This window comes from Agelaius phoeniceus, chromosome 5 (genome assembly GCF_051311805.1).
Source record: "Agelaius phoeniceus isolate bAgePho1 chromosome 5, bAgePho1.hap1, whole genome shotgun sequence".
Taxonomy (NCBI): Eukaryota; Metazoa; Chordata; class Aves; order Passeriformes; family Icteridae; genus Agelaius; species Agelaius phoeniceus.
Window position 1 is genome coordinate 38,505,777 of NC_135269.1, and position 22,510 is coordinate 38,528,286.

The 22,510-nt window shown below is 40.6% G+C and overlaps 1 protein-coding gene across 3 annotated transcripts in view; it reads left to right on the forward strand.

Moving 5' to 3' along the window:
- PTPRB (protein tyrosine phosphatase receptor type B) overlaps window positions 1-22,510 on the forward strand; it is a 62,695-nt gene that overhangs the window by 8,581 nt on the left and 31,604 nt on the right. Inside the window, exons 3-9 of one of the 3 annotated variants that reach the window (XM_054631318.2) lie at window positions 1,464-1,702; window positions 6,876-7,152; window positions 14,051-14,329; window positions 14,691-14,948; window positions 15,695-15,958; window positions 18,425-18,694; window positions 20,483-20,743. In XM_054631318.2, coding sequence (XP_054487293.2) covers window positions 1,464-1,702; window positions 6,876-7,152; window positions 14,051-14,329; window positions 14,691-14,948; window positions 15,695-15,958; window positions 18,425-18,694; window positions 20,483-20,743 — 1,848 coding nt within the window. Of the gene's footprint in view, window positions 1-1,463; window positions 1,703-6,346; window positions 6,707-6,875; window positions 7,153-14,050; window positions 14,330-14,690; window positions 14,949-15,694; window positions 15,959-18,424; window positions 18,695-20,482; window positions 20,744-22,510 lie in introns of those variants that run through there. The other 2 variants (XM_077178829.1, XM_077178828.1) reach the window with 2 other exon arrangements.

The following is a 22,510-nucleotide window of genomic DNA, read 5'->3' on the forward strand; positions in this document are numbered from 1 at the left end:
ATTTAATGGAGACTTTGATTTTTTTTTTAATTTATTTCCAGAAAAGCACAATTAGATAAAAGGAAAGGAAATATCTACGCTGGACACTAACCCATTCCAGTGAACTACTACTTTTCAAAAAGTTCCAGAATCATGTACCAGATGAACATATTGTGCTGTCAAGCACAGCAAATACTTGCATGGAAATGTTTCCTACTAGAGTTTACAATCTTACTTTTCTGTGCAAATCAGAGTGCTGCAATATTCTTTACATAAACATGTTAACATATATATTTACACATATACAAAAACTTGATAATGTTGATTTTGTGGAAGCTCACCCACTGCTCCTTTGGGTAAGAGGTAATTACACCTTGCCCAGCTAAGACATCATAATTGCACACCAAGTAATTGCATTTGAAAGCTTCTACTGCAATTTAACCCAGTCACTACTTTGTTTTTAAAGGATTTGTGAGCTAAAATTGTTATAAATGGCAACCAGCCCAGTGGCTCAGCAGCAAAACAAGGTTCTGTGATGCTGGAGACCCCAGTTCAAGGACAGACAAAGTGTCTTGGGCATTGAGCCAATACACACTAGCTGTATTACAGCAATGGCTGGGCAGCTTTTTGTGAGAAGGGGCCAGTGAGTAATTCCAATAGTTTAGCTGAAATGTGATGCTACCAGATGTAGAGGCCACCACAGCTTGAACCCTGCCCTCACTGCCACAAAGAAAGGATATTAAATACATACCAATGGGGAGGAAGAGCCATGAAAATGTGGAGGAAAAATGTGTAGTAAAATCTTTCCTGAGCTCTAATTGCAACTTTGGCTTTCTCTGAAGGATACGTGACTAAAAAAGCGAACCCACTGCCATATTTACAGATACTTCAGTTAAGTGATAGATCATTAGCTGAGCCTTGGGAAGGCAGCAGTCAGGGACTAGCATGGGGTCAGCATAGGACTGATTTTAGAAAGCAAGAGAAATGTTCATGTGGGCACAAGGAACTTGAACATATAGGTTGAGAAAAAAATTATCTTGAAAAATTATACTGAACAAAGCCTTGTTTTAAACTTACACCAAAAAAAGGCAGAAGTGAATCTGGCCCATGCACTTAGAAAGGACGGGAGAGGGTTGACAATATGACTGTGTGCCATTTGATAGATACAAGTAAGGGGAAAAGTTGCAAATGAAAACAATTGTGCCATTACTGACAAAGTACAACCTTTCTCTTCCCTTCAGAATCACTCACAGACTGTATTTAAAATGAATGGTATGAGGGTTCAGAGACATTATTTTTTTCTGGTTATGTTTCTCAGGCTTTGGTACTGATGCAAAAACACGTTTGCACTGAAAACGAAAAACCTATAGAACTGACAGGTGTACTTGAACTACTTGGAAGCTGTATCAGCACATTTATTGATCTAATTAATTGTTTATAAAAATGTTAAGGCAATTTAAATAATTTTCCTCTGTTTGTTTTAGATCTCCAAGATGCAGACACTTCTGTGTGGAGTACTAGAACTACATCCTCCTCTTCAAATACTGTTACTTCTAGGCCTGAAAATGTGTTGAAGAGTAGCACTGAGATGTTCATCAGAAATGTGACTGAACACTTCAGTAAAAATCCAATTGAAAACCTCTACTTTGACTTGAAATCTGCAGTAACAGAGAAAGCCTGGATTCCAACAACCACTCTTCAGTACTCTAGCACTACAGAAGAGGTAAGACAGAAGAATTACTGATTTTTATAAAGCCTGCTCCACTCTGTGGAGCCTGATAGCTATTACAAGTGGGCTTAAAAAAACAACAAACCAAAACCTGAAACAAACTACCTAAAGGACTAAGCTTTGTTCTTTTCTTGGTGGGATGCTTTGTTTTGATGTTTATGCTGACAGTGTCCTTTGCTAGAAGCATAGCTGCAGAAAAATTCTGCCTCTTCTGTACAGCCCAATCCTGGTGCAAATGTTGCATTGGATCAGGATATGTGAGAAGCAATGGAAGGCTCCTGTGTGGCAGGACCCACAGGAGCCTGGGTATCTGCTCTCAGTGACTCAGGCTCTGGTATTGTTTGTTATATGATGTAAGGGTCTAGTTCCAATTACATGCTAAGAATTACAGTATGCAATGCCCTTATTTACAGATAATTACATACATTGTTTACAGATCAAAGCAAGAGAAATCCAAATGCTTTAACTGGCCTCGAAAGGAACCCTGGCCTTGGCCATGGTCAGCTTATGTACTGGCTGATAGGCAGAGTGGAAACACACAGACAATTCTTGGTCTCTGGTCAGTCCGGCCACAAACTGCCCTGGCAGAGAAGGTCAATGGGGCTGCCTGCCCAGCTGTAGAAGGAGCACATGGCAGGCCATTTGCTCCAAATCAATTTCCAGTCTTCCTTTTCTGTAAGACTCAGTTCAGTAATGTAAGAACAAATTTGGAATTACCACTGGCAAAATGTGCACAGGCGGTTAGAAGCATGCAGGACATTCATTATTGGTCCCTGTGTCACTATTATCACATAGTGGTTTAGAACTGAAAATCCCTAAATTCTCTGTGGTTTATCTTCCAGGGTACCACACTACACTCAGTGTATTGGGGCAGGCAAACATGCTTCAGTTACTACTGTGTGTTGAAGTGGATAAGACTAAGAAAGGTATTTTATGTTTGGGAAGGCTGTGGACAGAGTGTCAGGGTCCACAAACTTATGGTTTATGGACCCCAACACTGCTGTTCTGATGCTGACAAGGGAAAGGGACTGAGCCAAGGATGGGCGCACTGCACGCTATTCCACAGCTGATGCAGTTCTTTCTAAATATCATCTTTCTGGCTCAGTGCATGCAGGCTGAGCTTGTTTCCTCATGCCCTCTGTTCATTTGCATTCCTCCTGCACAGAATACTTGTTTTTTCCCAATGGAAATGTCCTATAAAAACAAGGATTACCCAAACTGCCTCCAACACTACTACTACATAATCCTGCCAAAGCAAGAGAAATGGCACCATTTTAACAGAAACTACTGCCTCTTGTATTTCTACCCCACTTGTTCCTGAATCACAACATTTGCACTGAACAAGCTGCTTAGGTCAAAACTTTCAAACCAGAATTCTGATGATAAGCTGTCTAAGCATATCTATGAAAAAAAAAAATCAGCAGTAGCTTTCTCTTGTAGCCTCCAGCTGGCTCTGGACATTTGAATCTAGATATACCAATTTAGACACACAAACTTAAAATCTTTGGCCTCCCTCTCTATTTCCCAGTCTTTAGAGTGGAGTTAAAAACATTTTTGTCAAGCTTCAGGGATGTTTAAAGGATTAACTGGATTTAACACAATACTTTGAAAACACATAGACTAAGTGCTGAATATTGTTGTGAGGAAGACAATACCTTCTATGAAGTGCATTTGCCCAGGCTGGGGCCTCTTGTTTGCAGAAGTAAAGCCATGTTGTTATTTGGCTGTGCACATACCCATTTTGGGGGGACAATAGTGGCATTTCAATTGAACAAAATGTTTGGTTTAGAGCTGCCTTGGTTTTCAAGTAAAACTGCAGCTTGCACTTTGAATCCATGACAAAAGCTATGCAAAGCCCATTTCCTCTTGATTAGAGAGACAGAGAGGTTGGTGTTAAAAAAAAAAAAAAAGTCAGGAAACCTTGGGAAAGTGTCTGAAAGGGACTTTGGAGCCTGCTATTAGAGACACGTCCGGCAACTCCCAAAACTCACTTCCAGTTCTTTTTTCAGTTTAATTAGTTTCTTGGCTTGCCACACAGGTCAGTAAGTGTTAAAGGCTGTGTGACTGATTTACTAAAAGCCCATTTATTCAATACTAGTCTGGAAATAATTACTTGTGGCATTATGTTGGCTATTCTATATAAATATATTGCCACCAGTGAATGATGGACCCCTCATGTTTTATTCCAGTGCTGGCATAGACATCTGTCTAAGACCTTACCCATGTAGCAACTTTTTCTGGATAACATACAGAAGGAGTAAAAACCTGTAATAAACCAGTAATTTCCTACTAATACAGAAAAGTAAATATTTTATGATATCAAGAATAAGAGTAAGAAAGTAGGAATTATGAGCACTTCTGAGAAACAGTAATATAATTTTCTTCCACAATTTATCTTATGCTAGCTAGAAGAGACAAACAGGTATTTATGTCCAAAAGTCTTTAAGTTTTACTTGTGGTAGGTTCCATTTTTTTTCCTGGATTTTATGTTTGCAGTGTTGATTATGCTTCATTTTCCTTTTACTTATTACATCTACTTTAAAAAACTTATATCTAAATATCCAAATTATATCTTCCCTGGAAGTTCAGGTCATGGATGTTTTCAAAAATCCCTAGAATAATGTGAGCTCCTTTTCAAGAAAAGGCAGGTAACCCTGAATGTTTTAATTTTCAGAGAGGGTTTTGAAGTAATCCAAACATCCCAATAAGCCTTCAGATTTGCACTTCTCCAGTGCTGGAAAAGTATTGGTGTGGTTTATGCTGTTAAGCCCAAAAATCACAATCACCTAAAGAAGAAATCACACTGTAAAACTCTCACCTTAAATGATTACAAGACATCTATGTCATTTTAGTCCTAGTTTAGGTCTAAGAAACACATCTTGTGTTTCCTATCAATGGTATGATTATCCCTGTGCTAGCTCTTTGGGGTTTGGTTCCTCCTTCTGTCTGAAGTATGTAAAACATCTCTTCCAAAGGAGATCCTCTCTGGCATAACAACCAACACAGATTTATGTTGTCACTTAAGGCAATGATCATAAAGTTATTAACTACCCTCAGCTTTGCAAAGTACAGCACAACACTTTTAGTACCACGTCCCTAGGACCAGGCACAGAGCTCCACTGGGACAGATGAAGTTTTCTGTAGGGGCAGGTACCACTTTTGAGTGCTCAGACTTTTGATTTCAGAACAGAAGGACAGCTAAGGTTTTTCAGATATTTGTATCTTGTTTGACAGGCTAGTGCCCAGAAAAATCCTAGAGCAGCAGCTCCTCTAAAAGGTAGACTAATGTTTGTAGAACCTAGAACCTTTTTCTCCCTCAAAGAGGTCAAAAGCGATACAGATGGTGTTGAATTTGCTTGAGGTACTGCTTTTAGAAGTTAAAATCCCACACACATTATGCAGTACAGAAAGATGCAGAAAAATACTATTCCCATTGAAGAAAGTAAATGTCCATTTCCTTCTCTTTGTGCACCTCCAAATTCACTCCATGGCTGCTATTGTGTATTTGAATATCTGAAGGTGCAAAAATGCTTCTGTCTACACTTCTTCCCTGTCTGCCCATGCACACATTGACATGCGAGTTCTCAGAGGCTGAAATGAAGGAAGAAGGAAATAGGTATGCATGACAGAAATGGAAAGTTTTCATTTTGGCAGTAGCCAACTCAGAGTTGCACACATCTTTATTGGTGCAGTCTGAAAACAGGGAGACTTTTTTGCTTTTCATGGCGTGTGTAATTTTAGCTTGGGAGATATTCAGGCGATGTGGGAAGGAATTGTTTCGAGGACACAAGTTGAAACAGAAAACGGAGATGACTTGGCCGCTCCCACAGACTCCGCTGCTGCAGGCAGGAGCTCAGCTGGGCTCTGCTGGGCTCTCCTGATGCAAGGCCCTGGCTGCAGTGCCACATGGCCAGTGAGAGAATGGAGCCCTTGGTGCTCTATGGTTAACCCTTAAAAACATCTGAGTTTGGGACACGAGAGCTGGAGTGGTGGGTTAATGATAGCTAAAGCCAAAAGGAGGGTGGACCAGGAGGAGGGATGGCTGTGAAGGGTGGCCGGTGTGAGGAGAGCAGGCATGCAAGGTGAGGTGGCCATGGAATGAAGCAAGCATGAGGCGAGATGTCCGAGAGGAGTGGCAGGCAGGAGGAGAAGGAGCCACAGGAGGCAAGGTGGCCGTGAGGCAAGGCAGGCAAGAGGCAAGGTGGGAATGAGGCAAGGTCAGCATGAGACAAGGCAGCTGCGAGGTGGGGCAGAGGCAAGAAGACATTGTGAGGCGATGCAGCCATGAGACAAGGCAAGGCAGCGCCCGGTGAGGTGCAGCCAGAGTGCGACAAGCGTGCCGCTCCCCAACAGCGGCACCGCTGAAGGGCCCCGTGCGCCGGGGGAAAGATTGCGAAGACAAGACAGAGGGGGAAACCGACATGAGGAGGAGGCAGCGAGGAAGGAAGAGACGTGGGGTGGGAGAGGAGCCGGGAGGAAGGTGGCATCCTTAAGGAGAGAGGGGCGGCACCCCGGAGCCGGTCGCCTGCCCGGTGGGCGGCAGGTCCCGAGTCGCCGAGCTTCGCCCCCCGCAGCGAGACGCGAGGAAATCGCCTCTTGATTGCGGAAGTCGGCGGGAAGGGCTCCGGGAGAGTCAGCCCGGGTCAGAATGGCAGCGTGGGAAGCGGCGGCCGCCTCCCCCGCCTCCTCCGCTCCTCCTCAGCCGCAGGCGGGCAGCCCCCCCACCCCACGCCGGTGTCAGGGAGGCGGCTCGGCGGCCGGGGCAGCCCCGAGCGCATGCAGCAGGCGGGCGGCCCGGCACAGGGCTCGGAGCCCGGCGGGGAGCGGGGGCCCCCGGGGCCCGCCGCCGCCACTTCGCTTCTTCGGATACCCCCACCCCAACCCCGCCGTCCCTTCCCCTTTTCCCCTCCCCGCGAGGGTTTTTGGCGTTAAAAACTGTCGGCGATGCTGAGCTATGGAGCAGGATTCGCCCTGTGGACGGCGCTGGCCCTGACCAAGGTGAGCGGCCGGGAGGAGGGGGGCGGTGTAGGGTCGTCCCTCGCAGGTCGCAGGCGAGCCTGGGGGACACGGGCAGGTTCGCCCCGCAGCGGCACAACGCGGGGACGGGGCTGGGGGCTGAGCCCGGGGGTACTGGCGGGTCTCTCAGAGCTCTCCCCGCTCTCCGCAGGCCGCGCCGGAGCAGGCGGCGGGATGCAGCGCCAACCTGACGGAGCGGAGCGTCGCCGGGCAGAGCGTTCGGCTGCGCTGGGGCGCCGCGGGCCGCGCCTGCAACTTCAGCCTGAGCGGGCGCTCCGAGGACGGGGAGGCAGCCGGCTGCCAGCCCGCCCCCGCGGGCAACGGCACCTACGGCTGCACCCTGCGGGGCCTGAAGGCCGGAACCTGGTACCACCTGCGCATCGAGCCGCTCGCCGGCGGCGAGGCTCTCAACATCTCCCTGCAGACAGGTAGGGGCGCGGGCGCGGCAGGTGCGCGGGGAGGGACGCCGGGCTTTTCCCTTTCCTCCCCTTGCTTCGGCCGGCTCCAAGAGGAGGAGGAGAGCGATGCATTTACAGCTACTGCAAGTGGGCAGTGTTTGCTGAACATAGCAGCCCTGCGCTTGAGTTCTCTTTAGCCCACTGCCAGAAGTGACTCCTGCCGACAGTTAACTCACCAGGCTTGAAAGAAGGTGCTGTGAGGATATTAAGTTAAAAAAAATGGTTTTGTCGTACTAGCTCATAACATCCTTCGTGCTCATGCAAATACATTGTTGTCATAATTCCTCAGCTGACAGTTTATTTACTGTGTTTAAAATACAATCTATTTCATAGCAGGTAAGTCTTCTTTAAGGGTACCGAAACACACTGTTTCAGCCCATTTCCATGCTTTGGTTCTGTCTAAGCAGAGACTAAAAGTCAGAAAGTAAGGCTGAAACTTCCTTCTTACATGTTTTCCTTGGATATCACCAGTGAGGTGTTATGATATGCAGTTGTGTACAGAGCACTTCCAGTGACACATCCATGACTGGCTGTAAAAAATGGTCCAGCAGCCTGACAGAGGGCTGCCAAGGAAAGACCCCCTTCTGCATTCGTGTTTGTGCGGGCATGCGAACAATTCAGCTGTGAAGCAATGGACAACGTTGAATGGCAACAGCTGCAGTGGCACAACTGGCCTCTTTCTACCTGTATTTGTGCTTTGTGAAGATGATAAAATATAATACTGTTCGACCTCTTAAAGGTAGTAGTTCAAGACCCAAAACAAAGATGTCTTAAATAATGTCCATCATTAAATGCCTCTCTGATTTGCTCCTAAGGTTAGTTTTAGAGAGGTACTTAATATTAGTATTGAAGATTACAGCAGCCAAGTAGTTCACAATTACAAAGGTGTTGCTTTCTGTCGGAACCTTTTCCTATATTAAGCATACAAATGCACTAAATACTCTCCATTAATTTGCTGTGGTAACTCAAGTTTAAAAAAATCCACTGACAAGTCTGCTGGTGTCATAGCTGTACACTAAGCACAAGTCATGTCAGTTGGTAAAAATGAGTAATAGTTCCTATGCAGACTGTGATTTAAATTCGTTGTGCATCATGTTGATTGTTTTTAATATTGATATTGATGACTTGTAATGTGAAAATTGAAATAATAGATATCAGAGAGGCAGGTATAAATCACCATCATTTCTGTATAGTAAAGTTCTATTATTGAACACTTGCATAGAAGGTGAGAAGATACCACTTTAGAGCACATTTTGATTAATAGAGTACCATTAACACAGAAGTTTGTACGTGCCATTTATGACTTTTTTATCACTAAGTAGATTTTTCAAGGCTGTACGATGAAAGTGATTGGAAACAGCTGATCATTAGAGTCATATTATGTAGCTGATATCAAAGTAAAAAGACTGATTAAAGTTTAAGTTGAAATACTGATAATTGGTATACCATAGTTGAAGTGAATTTTACGTTTAGGTTTTGGATAGCAGAGATCAGTCAAAAGCATGAAATAAGAATCGAGGAGCCATGAATGTTTCCTGCAGAGAGCTGCTGAGATTGAGATTGCTCTGTGGTTCCTTGCTTTCCTTGAGTTGAATTGCTTGATGGTGTTCAAAATACACAATTAGCCCCAATTTATTTTTTTTTCTAAAGAATTTTTCTAAATTATGCCTGTGAACAACCCATGGTGTATTGTCCATACTGAGCTTTTCAATGCAGAATGAGGGAGGATTATTCCTCTTATGTTTCCACTAGGGGCAGCATTTTAAACCAATTTCATGGAAGCTCTTTTTCACCTGTTCTTTGTAACTTGATGACAGTAGTTTTAGTTTACTATCTACTGAACCTGAATGTCCATAGGCATGCGTTCCTGGAAATTGTCCTGTGAATATGGAAGTATAAACAGTCTTTCCAGCCATATTGTAAACAAAATTTCTACCAATTTCACTGGCAGTGGAACTGAGTTATGGGCCATCTAAAACCACAATGTCTGACCTTGGTCAGTGAGGTTCCCTTCCTGAGCTCTTTTTCTAAGGAAGATGGGCTAAGCTGTCCATTGAAGGTGCTTTCTCCACTGGCTATCAAAGAAGGCTAGGTTAAACCAGAAAGCTGAAGTGTAGTTGGTGAAATGAAAGGAATCCCATCTCATGTGTTTTATTTTTGCAAAAAGATGTTTGAACATCTGTATTGTCTTGATAAAATAAATACACATGAGAAAGTGTGAGAATGTTACAGGTTTGTTTGTATGCCTAGTTCAGAAACTACCTTTTTGCTCATATTCAATCCTGTAAAAATCTTTGTGTGCCAGTTCTGAGTTTAGTCTTCATCAAGTTCCTTATACAAAGTACTTGAGTCGCTAAGCACATAAAATCCAAAACATTTGGTTAAATTTTGAGTGTGATGTTTTCTGACTGGGAACTCATGGTGAAAGCAATGAATAATGCATGCCACAGTTGCAGTAGTAATGTAAAAGGTTGGAGAGGACCATATTGGCCTTTTGAGTATATAATGTTACATTAAAATCATGGTCTATGTTGTTTGCAAGTTTCATAGTCTGATAGAATAATTGTGCAGCTCGAGAAGATTCCATAAACTCTCAAGTAACACCAGATTCCCTTGTGAATCTTTTCTTGGAGAAGCAGCTTCTATTTCCCTTGTGGATACATAGATCTTAAGTCTAATGATGTATGAAATAGTGGTACAAGAATCCACACTAATCCTCTAAAGTGACTCTTTTTACTCGAGAAATTTTGGTCTGTGGGTTGTAAATTTAAAACAGCAAGTATTTAATCCTGTAGAGCAGAACTAAAATAGGTCATCCAAAATGATGGAAAATACAGTCACATATGCACTTCATAAGCCATGTATATATAGGCATGGAAACACACAGAGTGGGGACATTTGTGCTGTTTTGGTAGAATAGGAAAGGAAGAAAAAGCTGATAACACAATTATCAGCTCTTAACTACAGATAAATTTTCCACTGCAAAACTGAGATTACAGATGTCAGTGGGCACAAGTATGCATATTTGCTTCATATTAATATTTACAATTTGTTGGGGTTTTTCTAAGTTATATATATATATATATATGCACATTAAACAGCACATAAAACCATACAACTAGTCAGCATGCTGCTGACATTGTAAAGCTGGGATATGCACCTGTCAGTCCTTTCATGTTATATTGTTTTCTCAATAAAACTATTTCTATGATTAAGAATTGATGTACAGCAAAAGATGGTAGGATTTTGTCTTTCTCAATTATAAGTAAGATACATTTTAAGTTCTCAAATCTCCAAATGTCTGTGCACCAGTATAACTATATTTCAGTGAATGATTAGGTCTAGGTAAAAATAGTAGTATATGAATAGATCCTAAATTACAGTTAAATTTATAAATTTCAATTCAGAATTGAAATACAGAGTTGAGATACTGGTCTAGAGAGCCATGGAAAAGAATTTTGCAATTACCCCACTTTCAACTATGTCTTCTAAAATGGACTTATAAATGCCATTTTCAGAATCTTTGTCTACAAAAATATTGCAGTGCTGTATTATGTGACTATCCAATTCAAGCCTCCTGTACTGAGAGAACTATAGGTAAATAATTTTTTGTTAGAAAATCCATTAAATATTTGAATGAAAAGAAGATAGAATTTTATCTTCGAAGACACAACTGTTAGAGTGGTTTTTCATTGTAATATGTAACTTTCTAAGCATACGCAGGTCATGTGTTCACTCCTGTAAATTTCAAGTTATTTGGGACAAATTTGATTTATTAGCCATCTGTAGGAACAACACGTGACATGGCTCTAACTATAGGCTGTATAATCCTATCATCTGTAATCATCTAATGGTTATGATCATCATTTCAAAGGCAGAGTACAAGAAGAAAATAAATAACCGTATTTTAAAGATTCTCTAATTTGCATATCATCCCAAAGAAATGGATATTTGTGCTTAGTAAAGACAATGAAATCAACCCTCTTTACTTAATCTTCAGAAAAGTCCTTATGAAGTAGGTTACTGTTTTATGAAGAGGGAAAGGTAGGAAAAAATGTGGTAGGAAGGTAACTGAGACTGGCAGGAATTCCCCGTTACTAAGTCCTGGGCTCATACCTCCCAGCTGTTTTTGTTTTCTCCTGCATAAGGCAGGTGTGTTTCTGTGCTTACAGGCTGTATCTGGGAGTCATGTCGCTGGAGTTTGACATAGCCATATCTGTAAATTGGATCTGCAGCAGCTGTGCAGAGAAAGCATATCCTCTTCCCCAGAAGTGAAAATGGAGTTGCAATATAATTCAAAGACCATTAAGTCTCTGGAAGATGCCTTTGTAGACCAGGGGACGTTAATTTGTATAGTGTCAAATGGTATAAAAATATCTTGATGAAAATATTTTATTTCTGTGATATATCTGTGTTGTATCGTTGCCAACAGAGACTTGTCTAACAATGTAAATGGTTTTTTAAGTGTTTGTTTCCATCCAGGGCTCTTTCAGCCCAGGCACTTCCCAGTCTCATTGTTCCTTTGTTCTAGCGGATGTACAAAGCACTGAGTGTTTTGTTTTCTGGACCAGATAGATTAGATAAAGTCTGAATTTCTGAACTTCACCTTCTAGGCACGCAACTTTCTTCTTTGCTCATGCACCTTAGGAGACAGATTACCCAGGACAGTAAAAGTGCTTCTGAAAATGCAGATATCTTTTTTGTCAACTTTGGCAAATAATATGGATCGCAATGGTGATTACTTTTGCAGGACTAAAGAACTGTTGACCTTGTCCTAACTTAGTCAGATAGAGGGTTAAACTTCTTGATAGTTATCATGACTGTTCTCTCAATGTCAGTCAAATTAAAACTTTTTCAGCTGGCTGTGCATCTGACCATATATAGTGCTGGAATTTATTTCTGACTTCCAAAGTCTGACCTTTCGGATTAGAACAATTGCCTTCAAGGAACAAGATTATACCCCCACTATTCACTTTTGCCAACATAATAGTCTTTGGTGGCTTAGTATATATTATAGGTGGAGCTGGTAGTCAAGCCTATTGTTAAGATTTCCTGACACTTTTCATTAAAACCTCATGTTTCAGTTGCTGTAACTGGGTGAAGTTTTAACTATTTGGCCTGAAGTTTGATGTGCTTGGTCTTTAATATTACTTTCTTCTTTTTCAGATTTAAGCAGACTTAGTTTGGCCTTTAAGAAAGTGGTCAAGAAAAGATAGTTACTTTTATTGATTGATTTTGTAAATCAATTCGTTTAATTTTCATCTCTTTCTGAAGAGCACTAACATCTCTGTGGTCCAAAGGAAGAATCTGAATTTAAGCAGAGACATAGGTTCAAAGGGACACAGTGCTTTCAGAGCCACAGAGAGGTTGAGGTTGGAGGGGATCTCTGGAGGTCATCTGGTCCAAGAACCTGGTTCAAGCAGGGCCACCTGGGTCTGGTTGCCCAGGACCATGTCCAGTCAGTTTTTTAATGTTTCCAAGGAAGGAAATGCTTCCTTAACATTCCTAATGTATTTGGTTGACAAAGTATACCACTAAAACTTGGCACTACTCTGTTCTCAGCAGAGCTTTGTAGGAAGTGATTAAACCTTCCACATAATCCAGAATTTGAAGAAAAAGCAGCTTAAAGGCTGCTAAGGCCCTCCTACTTATGTATTTGTAGGTGGGAGGTAGGTTCAACTTCATCTTTGCAGCCTTTACATTGCATTTTTAACTTAGTGTGATTGACATTTTTTTGTCTTCTTTGTTCAGGGAACCAAGCAGCAATTACTGTATTGGAAAAATAGTCTTGTTCTTCTGTGTTTGAGGTGCTGTTCATACAGAGACCACAGTTCTCAGTCTGGATGCACCTTACACTCCTGGTCTGATGCTAAGAAAGAGTAGCACAGAGTGTACTCTTGTGGTAGGCAAATTTATTCCTAAATTGTCGGGAAATTTTAACGTCCCAACTTATGAAGGCTTGATTTCACTGCTTTGAGTTGTTTCATGATATCTTCTTAACAAGTATTTGCTTAGCCTTTTTGGAAGACACAAATGTCAATACCTTAGTACATCAACATGTAATACATTCTGTGTGGTTTGCATGAATTCTTGTGAGTGATGAAATGCATCTAGAGAAAAAAATCAACCAGATTCTTTAGGTTTGGTCAGTTTATCTTTCCTTTAGAATGGATCTTATTTCACAGGTGATTTTACTGGAGAGCTTCTTAATAAACAACATAATGAATGTTGAGAGTTTCAGAGAAGTAATTACAATATTAGTTCCTTAAGGTATATCCAATGTACTATTTTGGTTTTTTTAAATTTTTATGAACAGAACTACAACTGAGCAGAAGCATGTTCTATCAGAATGTTTGAAGTTGTTGAAGCTAATACTAAAAACAAAAGATCATTGCCCTTAAAATTGTATAAACGCTCATACCCTTAACTGATAAAGTGTTTAGGGTGAGTGCTAGGAAATGAAAGCTGTTGCTGCCATCTATAAAGCTACATTACACTGAGGCACTGAGTTTAATTTGCTGGGTTTACATGTTTGCTGTTTCTTACTAAAGTTGTTAGAGTTTTACTAGAGTTTACTGCAAGCAGGTTTCCAAGCTTGCAATATACATCCACAGTGGAAGTGTTTTGCTATGTGCATGTCTGTGTGAGTGTGTGCAAATACATACAAGTAATATTTCTGAATTCTTCAAGACTCTCTTGTAGACTGGCTTCAATGTACAGTGTTTATAAATAGAAGGAGAAAAGTATTGGCAGCATGATGATGATAAAGGGAGAGTTTTGGAAGATTTCTTGTGCTGCTGTGTAAAATTTCAGATAATGCCAAAGCAAGAAATGGTTTATGTTTTCTGGGTTTTTTTCCTAACTGCAGATCCCTTGCCACCGTCTCGTTTGGAAATTAATAAGGAAAAAACGACACTCACAAGCTTGCAGGTTCAATGGGATCCTTCCTCAGGAAAGGTGGACATGTATAACCTAGTATTACTTGATCGTGATAATAAAAAGATACAAGAAGTCTCCATACCAGGAAGAATTTCAAAAACAGAAAATACATTTTCCGGTCTCATTCCTGGGAATAAATACAGCATTGTCCTCAGTGCTGTTGCTGGAAATAAGACTACCCCAGAACTTCACATTAGTGGATCCACTGGTAGGACTTCTTTTCCTGTAGTTCATCTAAGTAAAACCACTTACAGTATTCTGTACTTCTGCGTTTTGAAATTAGCAAATTGGTATAATTCTTCTACATGGCTATATATATATATATATATATATATTTATGAAGTATCTATTATTTCTACTTATTTATAAGTAGAAATAATGTATGAATCTCTGGCTGACATAATGAATTGTTTGCTAAGAATAGAGTCTCATTTTATTGTATATTTGGGGTTGGGTTTTCAGTAATCCTGAAGAAACCAAACATATTCCAAGATTAAATCTATTTAAAATTGCTGAAATGATGGAGATAACCATTAGACCTTAAGCATGTGTCCTTTTTATACCAACAGTGCCATCTCCTGTGAAAAATATTCAGGTCAGTGTTAAGACAGACACTATCCACGTTTCGTGGTCTTCTGGCTCTGGACATGTGGATCATTACAGGCTGCTGTTGCTGGATAATCATGTGCCAGTTCATGAGATTCACCAGGAAGGCTCCCTTACCTCCTACACCTTTTTAGGACTTACAGCAGGCCACCTGTATAACCTCTCTATCATAACCCAGGCTGCAGGATTGGAGAGCAGCAGTTTTCAAACAATCAGGACAGGTATGATTTCAGAATTCATCACAACAAAACAAGAAGCTAAGGCCATAACCTAATAGCATTATAGGACATATTTCAGAATAATATGTGATTTGTGTTCCAAGTTAGAGACACCATAAGCTTATTTAATTCCCTAAGTTACCACTGCAACAACTTAGAGGCTAAAATGAAAGTAGAAAAAGTGTGAAAGGGAAGCAGAAAAAAAATGTAAAGTAGGTTAAGAATTGCAATATCAAATGGTGGTTTGGGTTGTTTGGGGTTTTTGTTTGCCTAGTTGGTGGGTTTAATATGGGTTTTTGGGGATTATCAGGATTTTTTTCTTTTCACAAAGAAATACTGATTCAAAGAATTAGAGTTATAGAATTTTTTTTTCCAGGAACATTTTTCGGGCTGGAGTTCTGTGGTCATAGAGATAATGATAAGATGACATCCTACTAGAGTCCAATGGTTAAAACACTTGTGTAGGGAAAAAATGGGTCATGCCTTTGTTCTCCTTAATTTCTGGGAAGAGTAAGATGCAATTTCTTTTACGGAAATCTTATCAAATGTGGTGGTTTTGCATGGGAGGCATTTAGGGAAGTGATTTTGGAAAGTGATGTGCACTGTGACCAGTCTTCACTGTTCAGCAAAATCATTCATACTCCACTTCATATAACTATTCAAAATCAAAACTTAACTATGGGAGTTTGGGAGGCAGCAGGTCTTATATGTTTTGTGGTAGTTGTATTTTATTCTCTTTCTTTTTTTAGCCCCAGCTGAAGTCTTAGATTTGATGGTGACTAACGATGGCAGTTTAGATGCTTTAAAAGTTAAGTGGAGAAGACCTTCAGGAAACCTCAATTTCTATAATATCACTCTGTCTCATCTTGGATCAGTTAAAGAAGTCAAAAGTGTGCAGCCACCAGTCACAGAGACACAGTTTGACAAGCTGACTCCAGGACGTCTGTATCAGGTTACTGCCCGCACAATCAGTGGTGAGCTGTTCACCGATCGGATGGCAACTGGGAGGACATGTAAGTCTTCTGCTTCAGTAAGAACATTGTAACTAATTTTTGCCTACACTGGCCTTGTAGCAAATCATTGTAAGAGACAAAGTTATTTGGATTCCAGGCAAAATGAGATTTAGAGCACAATATTGTTTCAGGAATACCCCCTGCTGACTCTGTGGCAACAGTTAATCTGACCGCCAAAAGCAGCTCCTGCATATCTTGGGAGCAGGCAACAGTTGTGAATTTTTGTTGGACTTCATAGTTGAGTGAGTCTGTTACAAAACTGTTGCATACTACTGCACGTCTGACCAACTTTGTTGTCTTGAATTCAGCTCAGCGTACTACATAAACTGATTTACATTATGGGGAAGTATGCATGTAGTCAAATTATTTACAGACTTTAAAGTAATTTTGCAAGGTCTAGTCTTATTCCTTCTTCCAGACAAATCTACAAACCAGAAATGATTATGTCTCAGATTTCTTTACTACAAGCAGCGTGGATTAACAAAGGCATGTGGCAGCTGAGATACAGCCGAGTTATGAGTTTTTTATCTTTCGATAAATAATTCTTCGAAGTAATAATTTTCTTTCAGGTATCTTTTGTATGAGTTCTGAACCTGAAAAATCCTTCATCATTCTCCCACAGTGTTACTGGCCCTAGAGGTGTGTCATCTCTTCCACACCAGTCTAGCTTGAGCAAAAGTTAAATGGTAAAAAAAAACCTGAACTCGGTGAAGAATGCATAAATATCTAGTAGACTCCGAACCCAAAGGGAGAAAATGTGTGTGTATGAGAGCAGAGTATTTGTTTTAGTACATATCTATTGTCTACAATTAAACATCTCATGTGAAAGTCACATCCTTGACATACCTGGCTGATACCCCATTCTCAGTGCAGGCTGGAAGAGCCCTAGAAGTCTTTCATGTCCAGAAAGTACAAAGCTGGACTAGTTTATATGCATGTCTGTTATGTTTGTTTAACCTACCATTAAAGTCCTTTAAGATTACCATTTCAATCTAAAGGGAGAACTTCAGGCCCTCATTTAACAACACTGATCCCCAGCTTTGTGACCTAGACCCTGTGCTTTCAAAGTTTAGGATTACAAATCCTATTTCCAAGGATGCTGATCATAAGCAATTCCTTCCTCTACCACAGACATCAAGAGCTTTGAAAACAGTCACTCCAGCAGAAGCTCTGTGGAGTAACGATATATTCATAAGTCCAGACTGTCAGGTCTACAGATGCTGAAGAGATTAGACTCTTGAGGTCCCTCTGTAATTCACTGAGAGAGCCAGGTGCCCAAGAACATAATACACATTGCTGTGTATTGAGAGGGTGCAGCAGAACCAGGCAAGAAATGTTGTAGTAAGAAATACAGACATCTCCGAGACCGAAACTTTGTGCCATTAGGGTATAATGATGTCCAGTCAGCCTGATAAGGCTGAACTTAATCTGTTATGATGTAAGTTCATCTGTGCTTCCTAACAATACACTGTGTGCTTTTATCCACTCACTCAGAAATTGAAACACATTTCCCATATTCACTGGCATATGGGAGTTCTAGGTCTGATAGCCAGCTATGCCCATGGGAAGTGAAACCGGTGAGTATTTTGTGATGCTAGTAAAGAGGTTTCAATCCTCTGCTACTAATTGATCCTACTGATCAATTAAATATTAACTAAGCTAGATAAAGCATAAGAACATGATGCTAGACTTGTAGTTATGTAGCTAATACTTGTGGATGGTCTCAGGGCTCCAGTGCTGATCTCTGAGTATCTTAACATGAAGCTTACAGGTATCCTGTCCTAAGGGTCTGCATCTGCCCTCTAATCTCTGCTTGGTCTGGCTAATATTTAATTATTCCATGAAAATCAGAAATCTTCAGTGTTCCAATGTGACCTGCAGGAGCATACAGTTAGACAGGAGAAGGTTAGGCTTGTAAATTCAGGATCCTTGAAATACAGGACAGGATGGAGTGGATGCTTTAATAGACCATTGTCTTAACCGCAGTGCCTTTTACAGTTGGGAGGAATTAGGGCATACAAGGTGGAAGAATCTATTTCTGTGAAAGAAGTCATTAGGCTTTGCATTTCTGCTGCTGGTACCAGAATTGGGCTGATAGAGATTGAAGTTTGAATGTTAGCAGTGAAAAATTGATAGTTTCTAAGTGAGCTTAAGTGCAGGAAACAACAGGGAACCTGACTGAAAACTGCAAGGGGCATCCAAGAAGTGTACAGGGGTGCCCTAAGACGGGCTGCCCATTTCTGATGTCAGAAACCAGCAGGAAAATAAGTGAGTGGTTTTTGTGGGGAAGAGTAAAAATTGTGTTTAAAATGAAAGCCAACCTTTGCAACAAGATAACTCACATTGCTCTAGCTAGTCCAAGCACTCGTACAATAGCTGTGCTGCGAGACAGGTTTTGCCAGTACATTTACATCTCACCAGAAATACCCCACTTCAGAATTGCTTTTTTGCTTTCTCTTTCTCCAGTTCCCCAGAAAGTTTTGGAGCTGCAGGCGGGTGCTAGTGGCTGGCCGCGGTCTCTGCGAGTGACCTGGGTGCCCCCTGCGGGAGACTGGGAGAGGTACCACCTGCTCCTGTGGAACCGCTCAGCCCTGGTGCTCAACACCACCCTCGGCAAGGACAGCACCGAGTACCTCGTCCGTGATGTGGGCCTCATCCCAGGCAGGGAGTACAGCGTGGAAGTCATTGTGGAGAGCGGCGATTTGCAGAGCAAGACGAGTTGCACAGGAAGAACAGGTCAGCATGCTTGTCCAGGCACTGTGAGAGTGCAAAGTGTTCAGCTCTGTGAGCAATGGAAGAGTACTTGGGAATCCACAAATTAATTTCACTATTAATACAGTAAAAAGGAGCTCCCTTTGTAAACTACTGAGATAATTTTCGGGATTACTTTTGTAATAAATGTTGTGTTAGTGAAAGCTATGGGAACTATATCACGATTCTGTCATGACTCAGGTGTTACATTACATGTTCATTTCACTGCTATCTTTTGTAGCTAATTGTAGGGCACCCTATAAAGGTCTTAAAGAAAGCACTCTGGGCCTTCCTGTATTGTTCATCAGTATGTTTCTTTGCCAGTCTGTGTAAAGAATATTAACCATATGGTGAAGGTGTATCTTAGTATGGCTGTCCTTTAACATCCCAGTTCTTATTTTTGTGCTCCATAAAGAAAATGGCTTAGTTTGTTCAAGCCTTTGTTCCCAAAGGAAACGGATATACCCTGCAGGGACATGAGTGGAATTCTTTTGCAGTGTGTTAGTCAAAGCTGCATCTGATTTGCTTCAAACTTAAAAAATAATTCTTATATAATTGTTAGAATTTCTGCTCAGTGAATGCAGAATAAGTGCAATTCAGATGAAAGGAAGACTTGGAGTAGGAATAACAGGCAAGGCTCAAGCCTTACTTGACTGAAAAATGTCAGATAGGAGAGTGCCATTCTACTTTATCCTCACCCTTCCTGCAGCCTGCCTTTTCTACTATACCCTTACCTGTCATTCCCCGAGAACTTAATTTTGTTAATTTTGCGCAACAGAAAGACCCGTAGAAGCTAAAGAACTGAAGCTTTCTCTAACTTGTAGCAAACTTGATCAGAGAAAGATACAGTCTCATCTTCCTTATTTTGACATATGTTGCAACTAATTTAACCTTATGGTGTTACTTTTAATTGACTCAGCTAAGTGATTAATAGTTGGACCCAATGATTTTAGAGGTCTTTTCCAACCTAAGTGATTCTATGATTCTGTGATTAAAACATGGTCTGTTTAATAATATCCAGCAATGGGTGTATCATGACTGTGTTTGACCTACAGTGAGGTGCATAATGTGTCTGTTATGAAGTACAGGTATTAGGCCATGTTGTGGTTGTCAGTTTTCAGTTTTCTCTTACATTAACCCACAGACTTGGAAAGTGAGTTATATTTCAATGTGACAGGGACAAAATCAGATCAGGGACTATATTGCGCAAGACGTGCTTGCTGGGTATGCAGGCACAGACACACATGAACACACAGAGAAATTCACTGATCAAATTCTTGCTTTTATGCCCCTCTAGGTTTGAAGTGTCTCTCAGCTTGACTTAGGTATAAATCAAAGCAAAATCAATGTCACTCTGACCCTATAATTTGCATCCTTGTTTGTTAGAAGTACATTGTTGTAGGTCTGATTTATAGTACAAATGTCTTATATCCCTGTTCAGCACCTAGAGTTCAAGAGGAAGTTCGCTGACTTCCCTGTGTTTCCATTTGCACTAAAATATATATCCTGGTGTAAGTTTAAACCTAAGCATTACAGCCATAGTGCATTGCTGAAGTCTGCTGCTAACAGTCCTTCACTGGATGAGGGGCACAAATACTAGATTTGTAACGATGGCTTCCTAGAAAAAGGTAAAGAATCTCCACTTGATTGCAGATACTCTGTTGCTGTCACATTTCTGTCTTACAGAACACATTTCTTACAACAGCTTGAGATAGGGCATGTGTGCTCACCACATAGTTCTGTTCTTGTTGTCGTATCTGTGTGCTTTTCCAGCTCCAGAGCCTGTTCTCCAACTCCGTGTGAAGCATGCTAATGAAACTTCACTTAGTGTCATGTGGATGACCCCTGTTGCAGAATGGGACAGCTATGTGGTTTCCCTGGAAGTCAGTGAGCTCCCTATTGTAAAAAAAGGACTTGCAAAAGAAGCTAAGGAATTCACTTTCACTGACTTGATACCTGGAAGGAAATACACAGCAATCATCACTACCATTAGTGGGACTTTAAGCAACTGGACTTCAGTAGAAGGAAGAACAGGTATCATCTTATCAAACTGTTTTAATCTTTACTTCTGTCAACCATTAACAATTTTCTTTTTGCTTTGCAGTGAACTTAATTAACTCGGTGTCTAAATCTCAAAAGTCTTGATCTTATGTTTGTTTCCTCAGTAAAAAAGTTACATGTCTGAGTCTCTAATTTCTGACTGTCAGTTATCTTGCTGTATTTATTCAAGATTTTTGGAAAATAGATGTGTAATTCCTAGCAAAACAGATTTCTGAAATATTATGTCATATCTAGTCAATCTACATTAGCACAAGATTCCATTTAAGAAGAACCATTTTCATTGTGTATTTTCAGGAGGGTCACTTCCTTGATGCAAAGCATCCATCATCTGGGAAAAAGAGAAACATCACCACACAGGAAAATGTTACTTTAGGGGGAACATTCCAAGGTTGACAGACACAAGGTCACATATGTGAACCTGAAGATGTGTTTCTAATCTTTTTGCTCTTCTGATTTCAGAATATGTGTTTGTTACTGAGGATGATGACTGTGTCACAAGGAAGGTCCCATTCTCACCCCTGCAGGGTGCTGATTTTGTGCACACGTGCAAGTTTTAAACCATACAGGTTGCTTTACTCTGCTTAAGCACTGACTTAAACATTCTCCAGTGCAAACAAAGTTTTAAAATGTAGCTCTGGCCTTGCACAGCACAGGGAAAAATAAGCTGCTTGTGTTTGAATCGAAGCATTCCTAGGGTTGATGGTGGTCCTTACTTAAATTTTATAACTCTTTCCAAGACCTGAGAAGTTTAGCTTATACTTCGATTTCTCTGTTATGTTATTAGATAGCTGGAATTTCACTTCCATCTGACTTATACCCCTTTAGGGGACCTATTCAACCATAAAGGTCCCACTTCACTAGTATGAGTCAATGCTTGAAAACACATCAGGCACTGATTGTGTGTCAATATTACATTCAAAGTTAGTTATAAAGAACAAACATTATTTAGCTAGAACATAGGTTTTAATAAGCATTCCAAACCTCTGATTCTTCCTTGCAGCAGGACAGCTTACTAGGCTTAAAAATATTGCTGTAAACATGACAGAAGTAGGCCTTACTTGCAAAGAGCACTGAAATGAGCATTCAGCACAGAAATATGACATTTTAGTGTCTTGTTGGAGCTAGCTATATTATGAGAACATTATAAAACTGGAAGGATTTTTGATCGAGTTTTTTGTCAACTTTGCATTTTCTTCAGCTTTGTGCCTAACTTTCTAGCTTTTGTTAATGATTACTAAACCAATACTATGTGTGCAAAAAGGCTGATAAAAAACAAGAGCGGAAGAGTGCATTCACATTTTATAAAGTTAGAGTCTTCTTTATTTCCGTTGTGCTTGGTCATGTAAAAAGAAATCTTTAGAAGTATTTGTATTTCCTTGCTTTGACCAAATATTGTCAAACCATATTAAAAAAGAGGATTGGGTGAAAAATTTGTGCTGCATATTACATTCCTTTGTTATTTCTTGATCCTTTTTGGTCTTGCTAAGTTGATGAGCTTATGCTTGGATAAATGTTATGTTTGTTTAACAATTCATCTTTTGATGCTATAAAAGTTGCTATCCTGCAGATCTTCTTACATAAAAAGTTAAACCATAACCATGCATTTCCGTTATCCTCAAAATTAAAGGGTCTGACACAGAATAGATGACTATGCCTGAGGTATTCTTCAAACAAGTTTGCCATTTATTAGAAATTAAAGATTGGGAATGGGAGAGGAAAGGGAAAATTAAAGGCACAGAC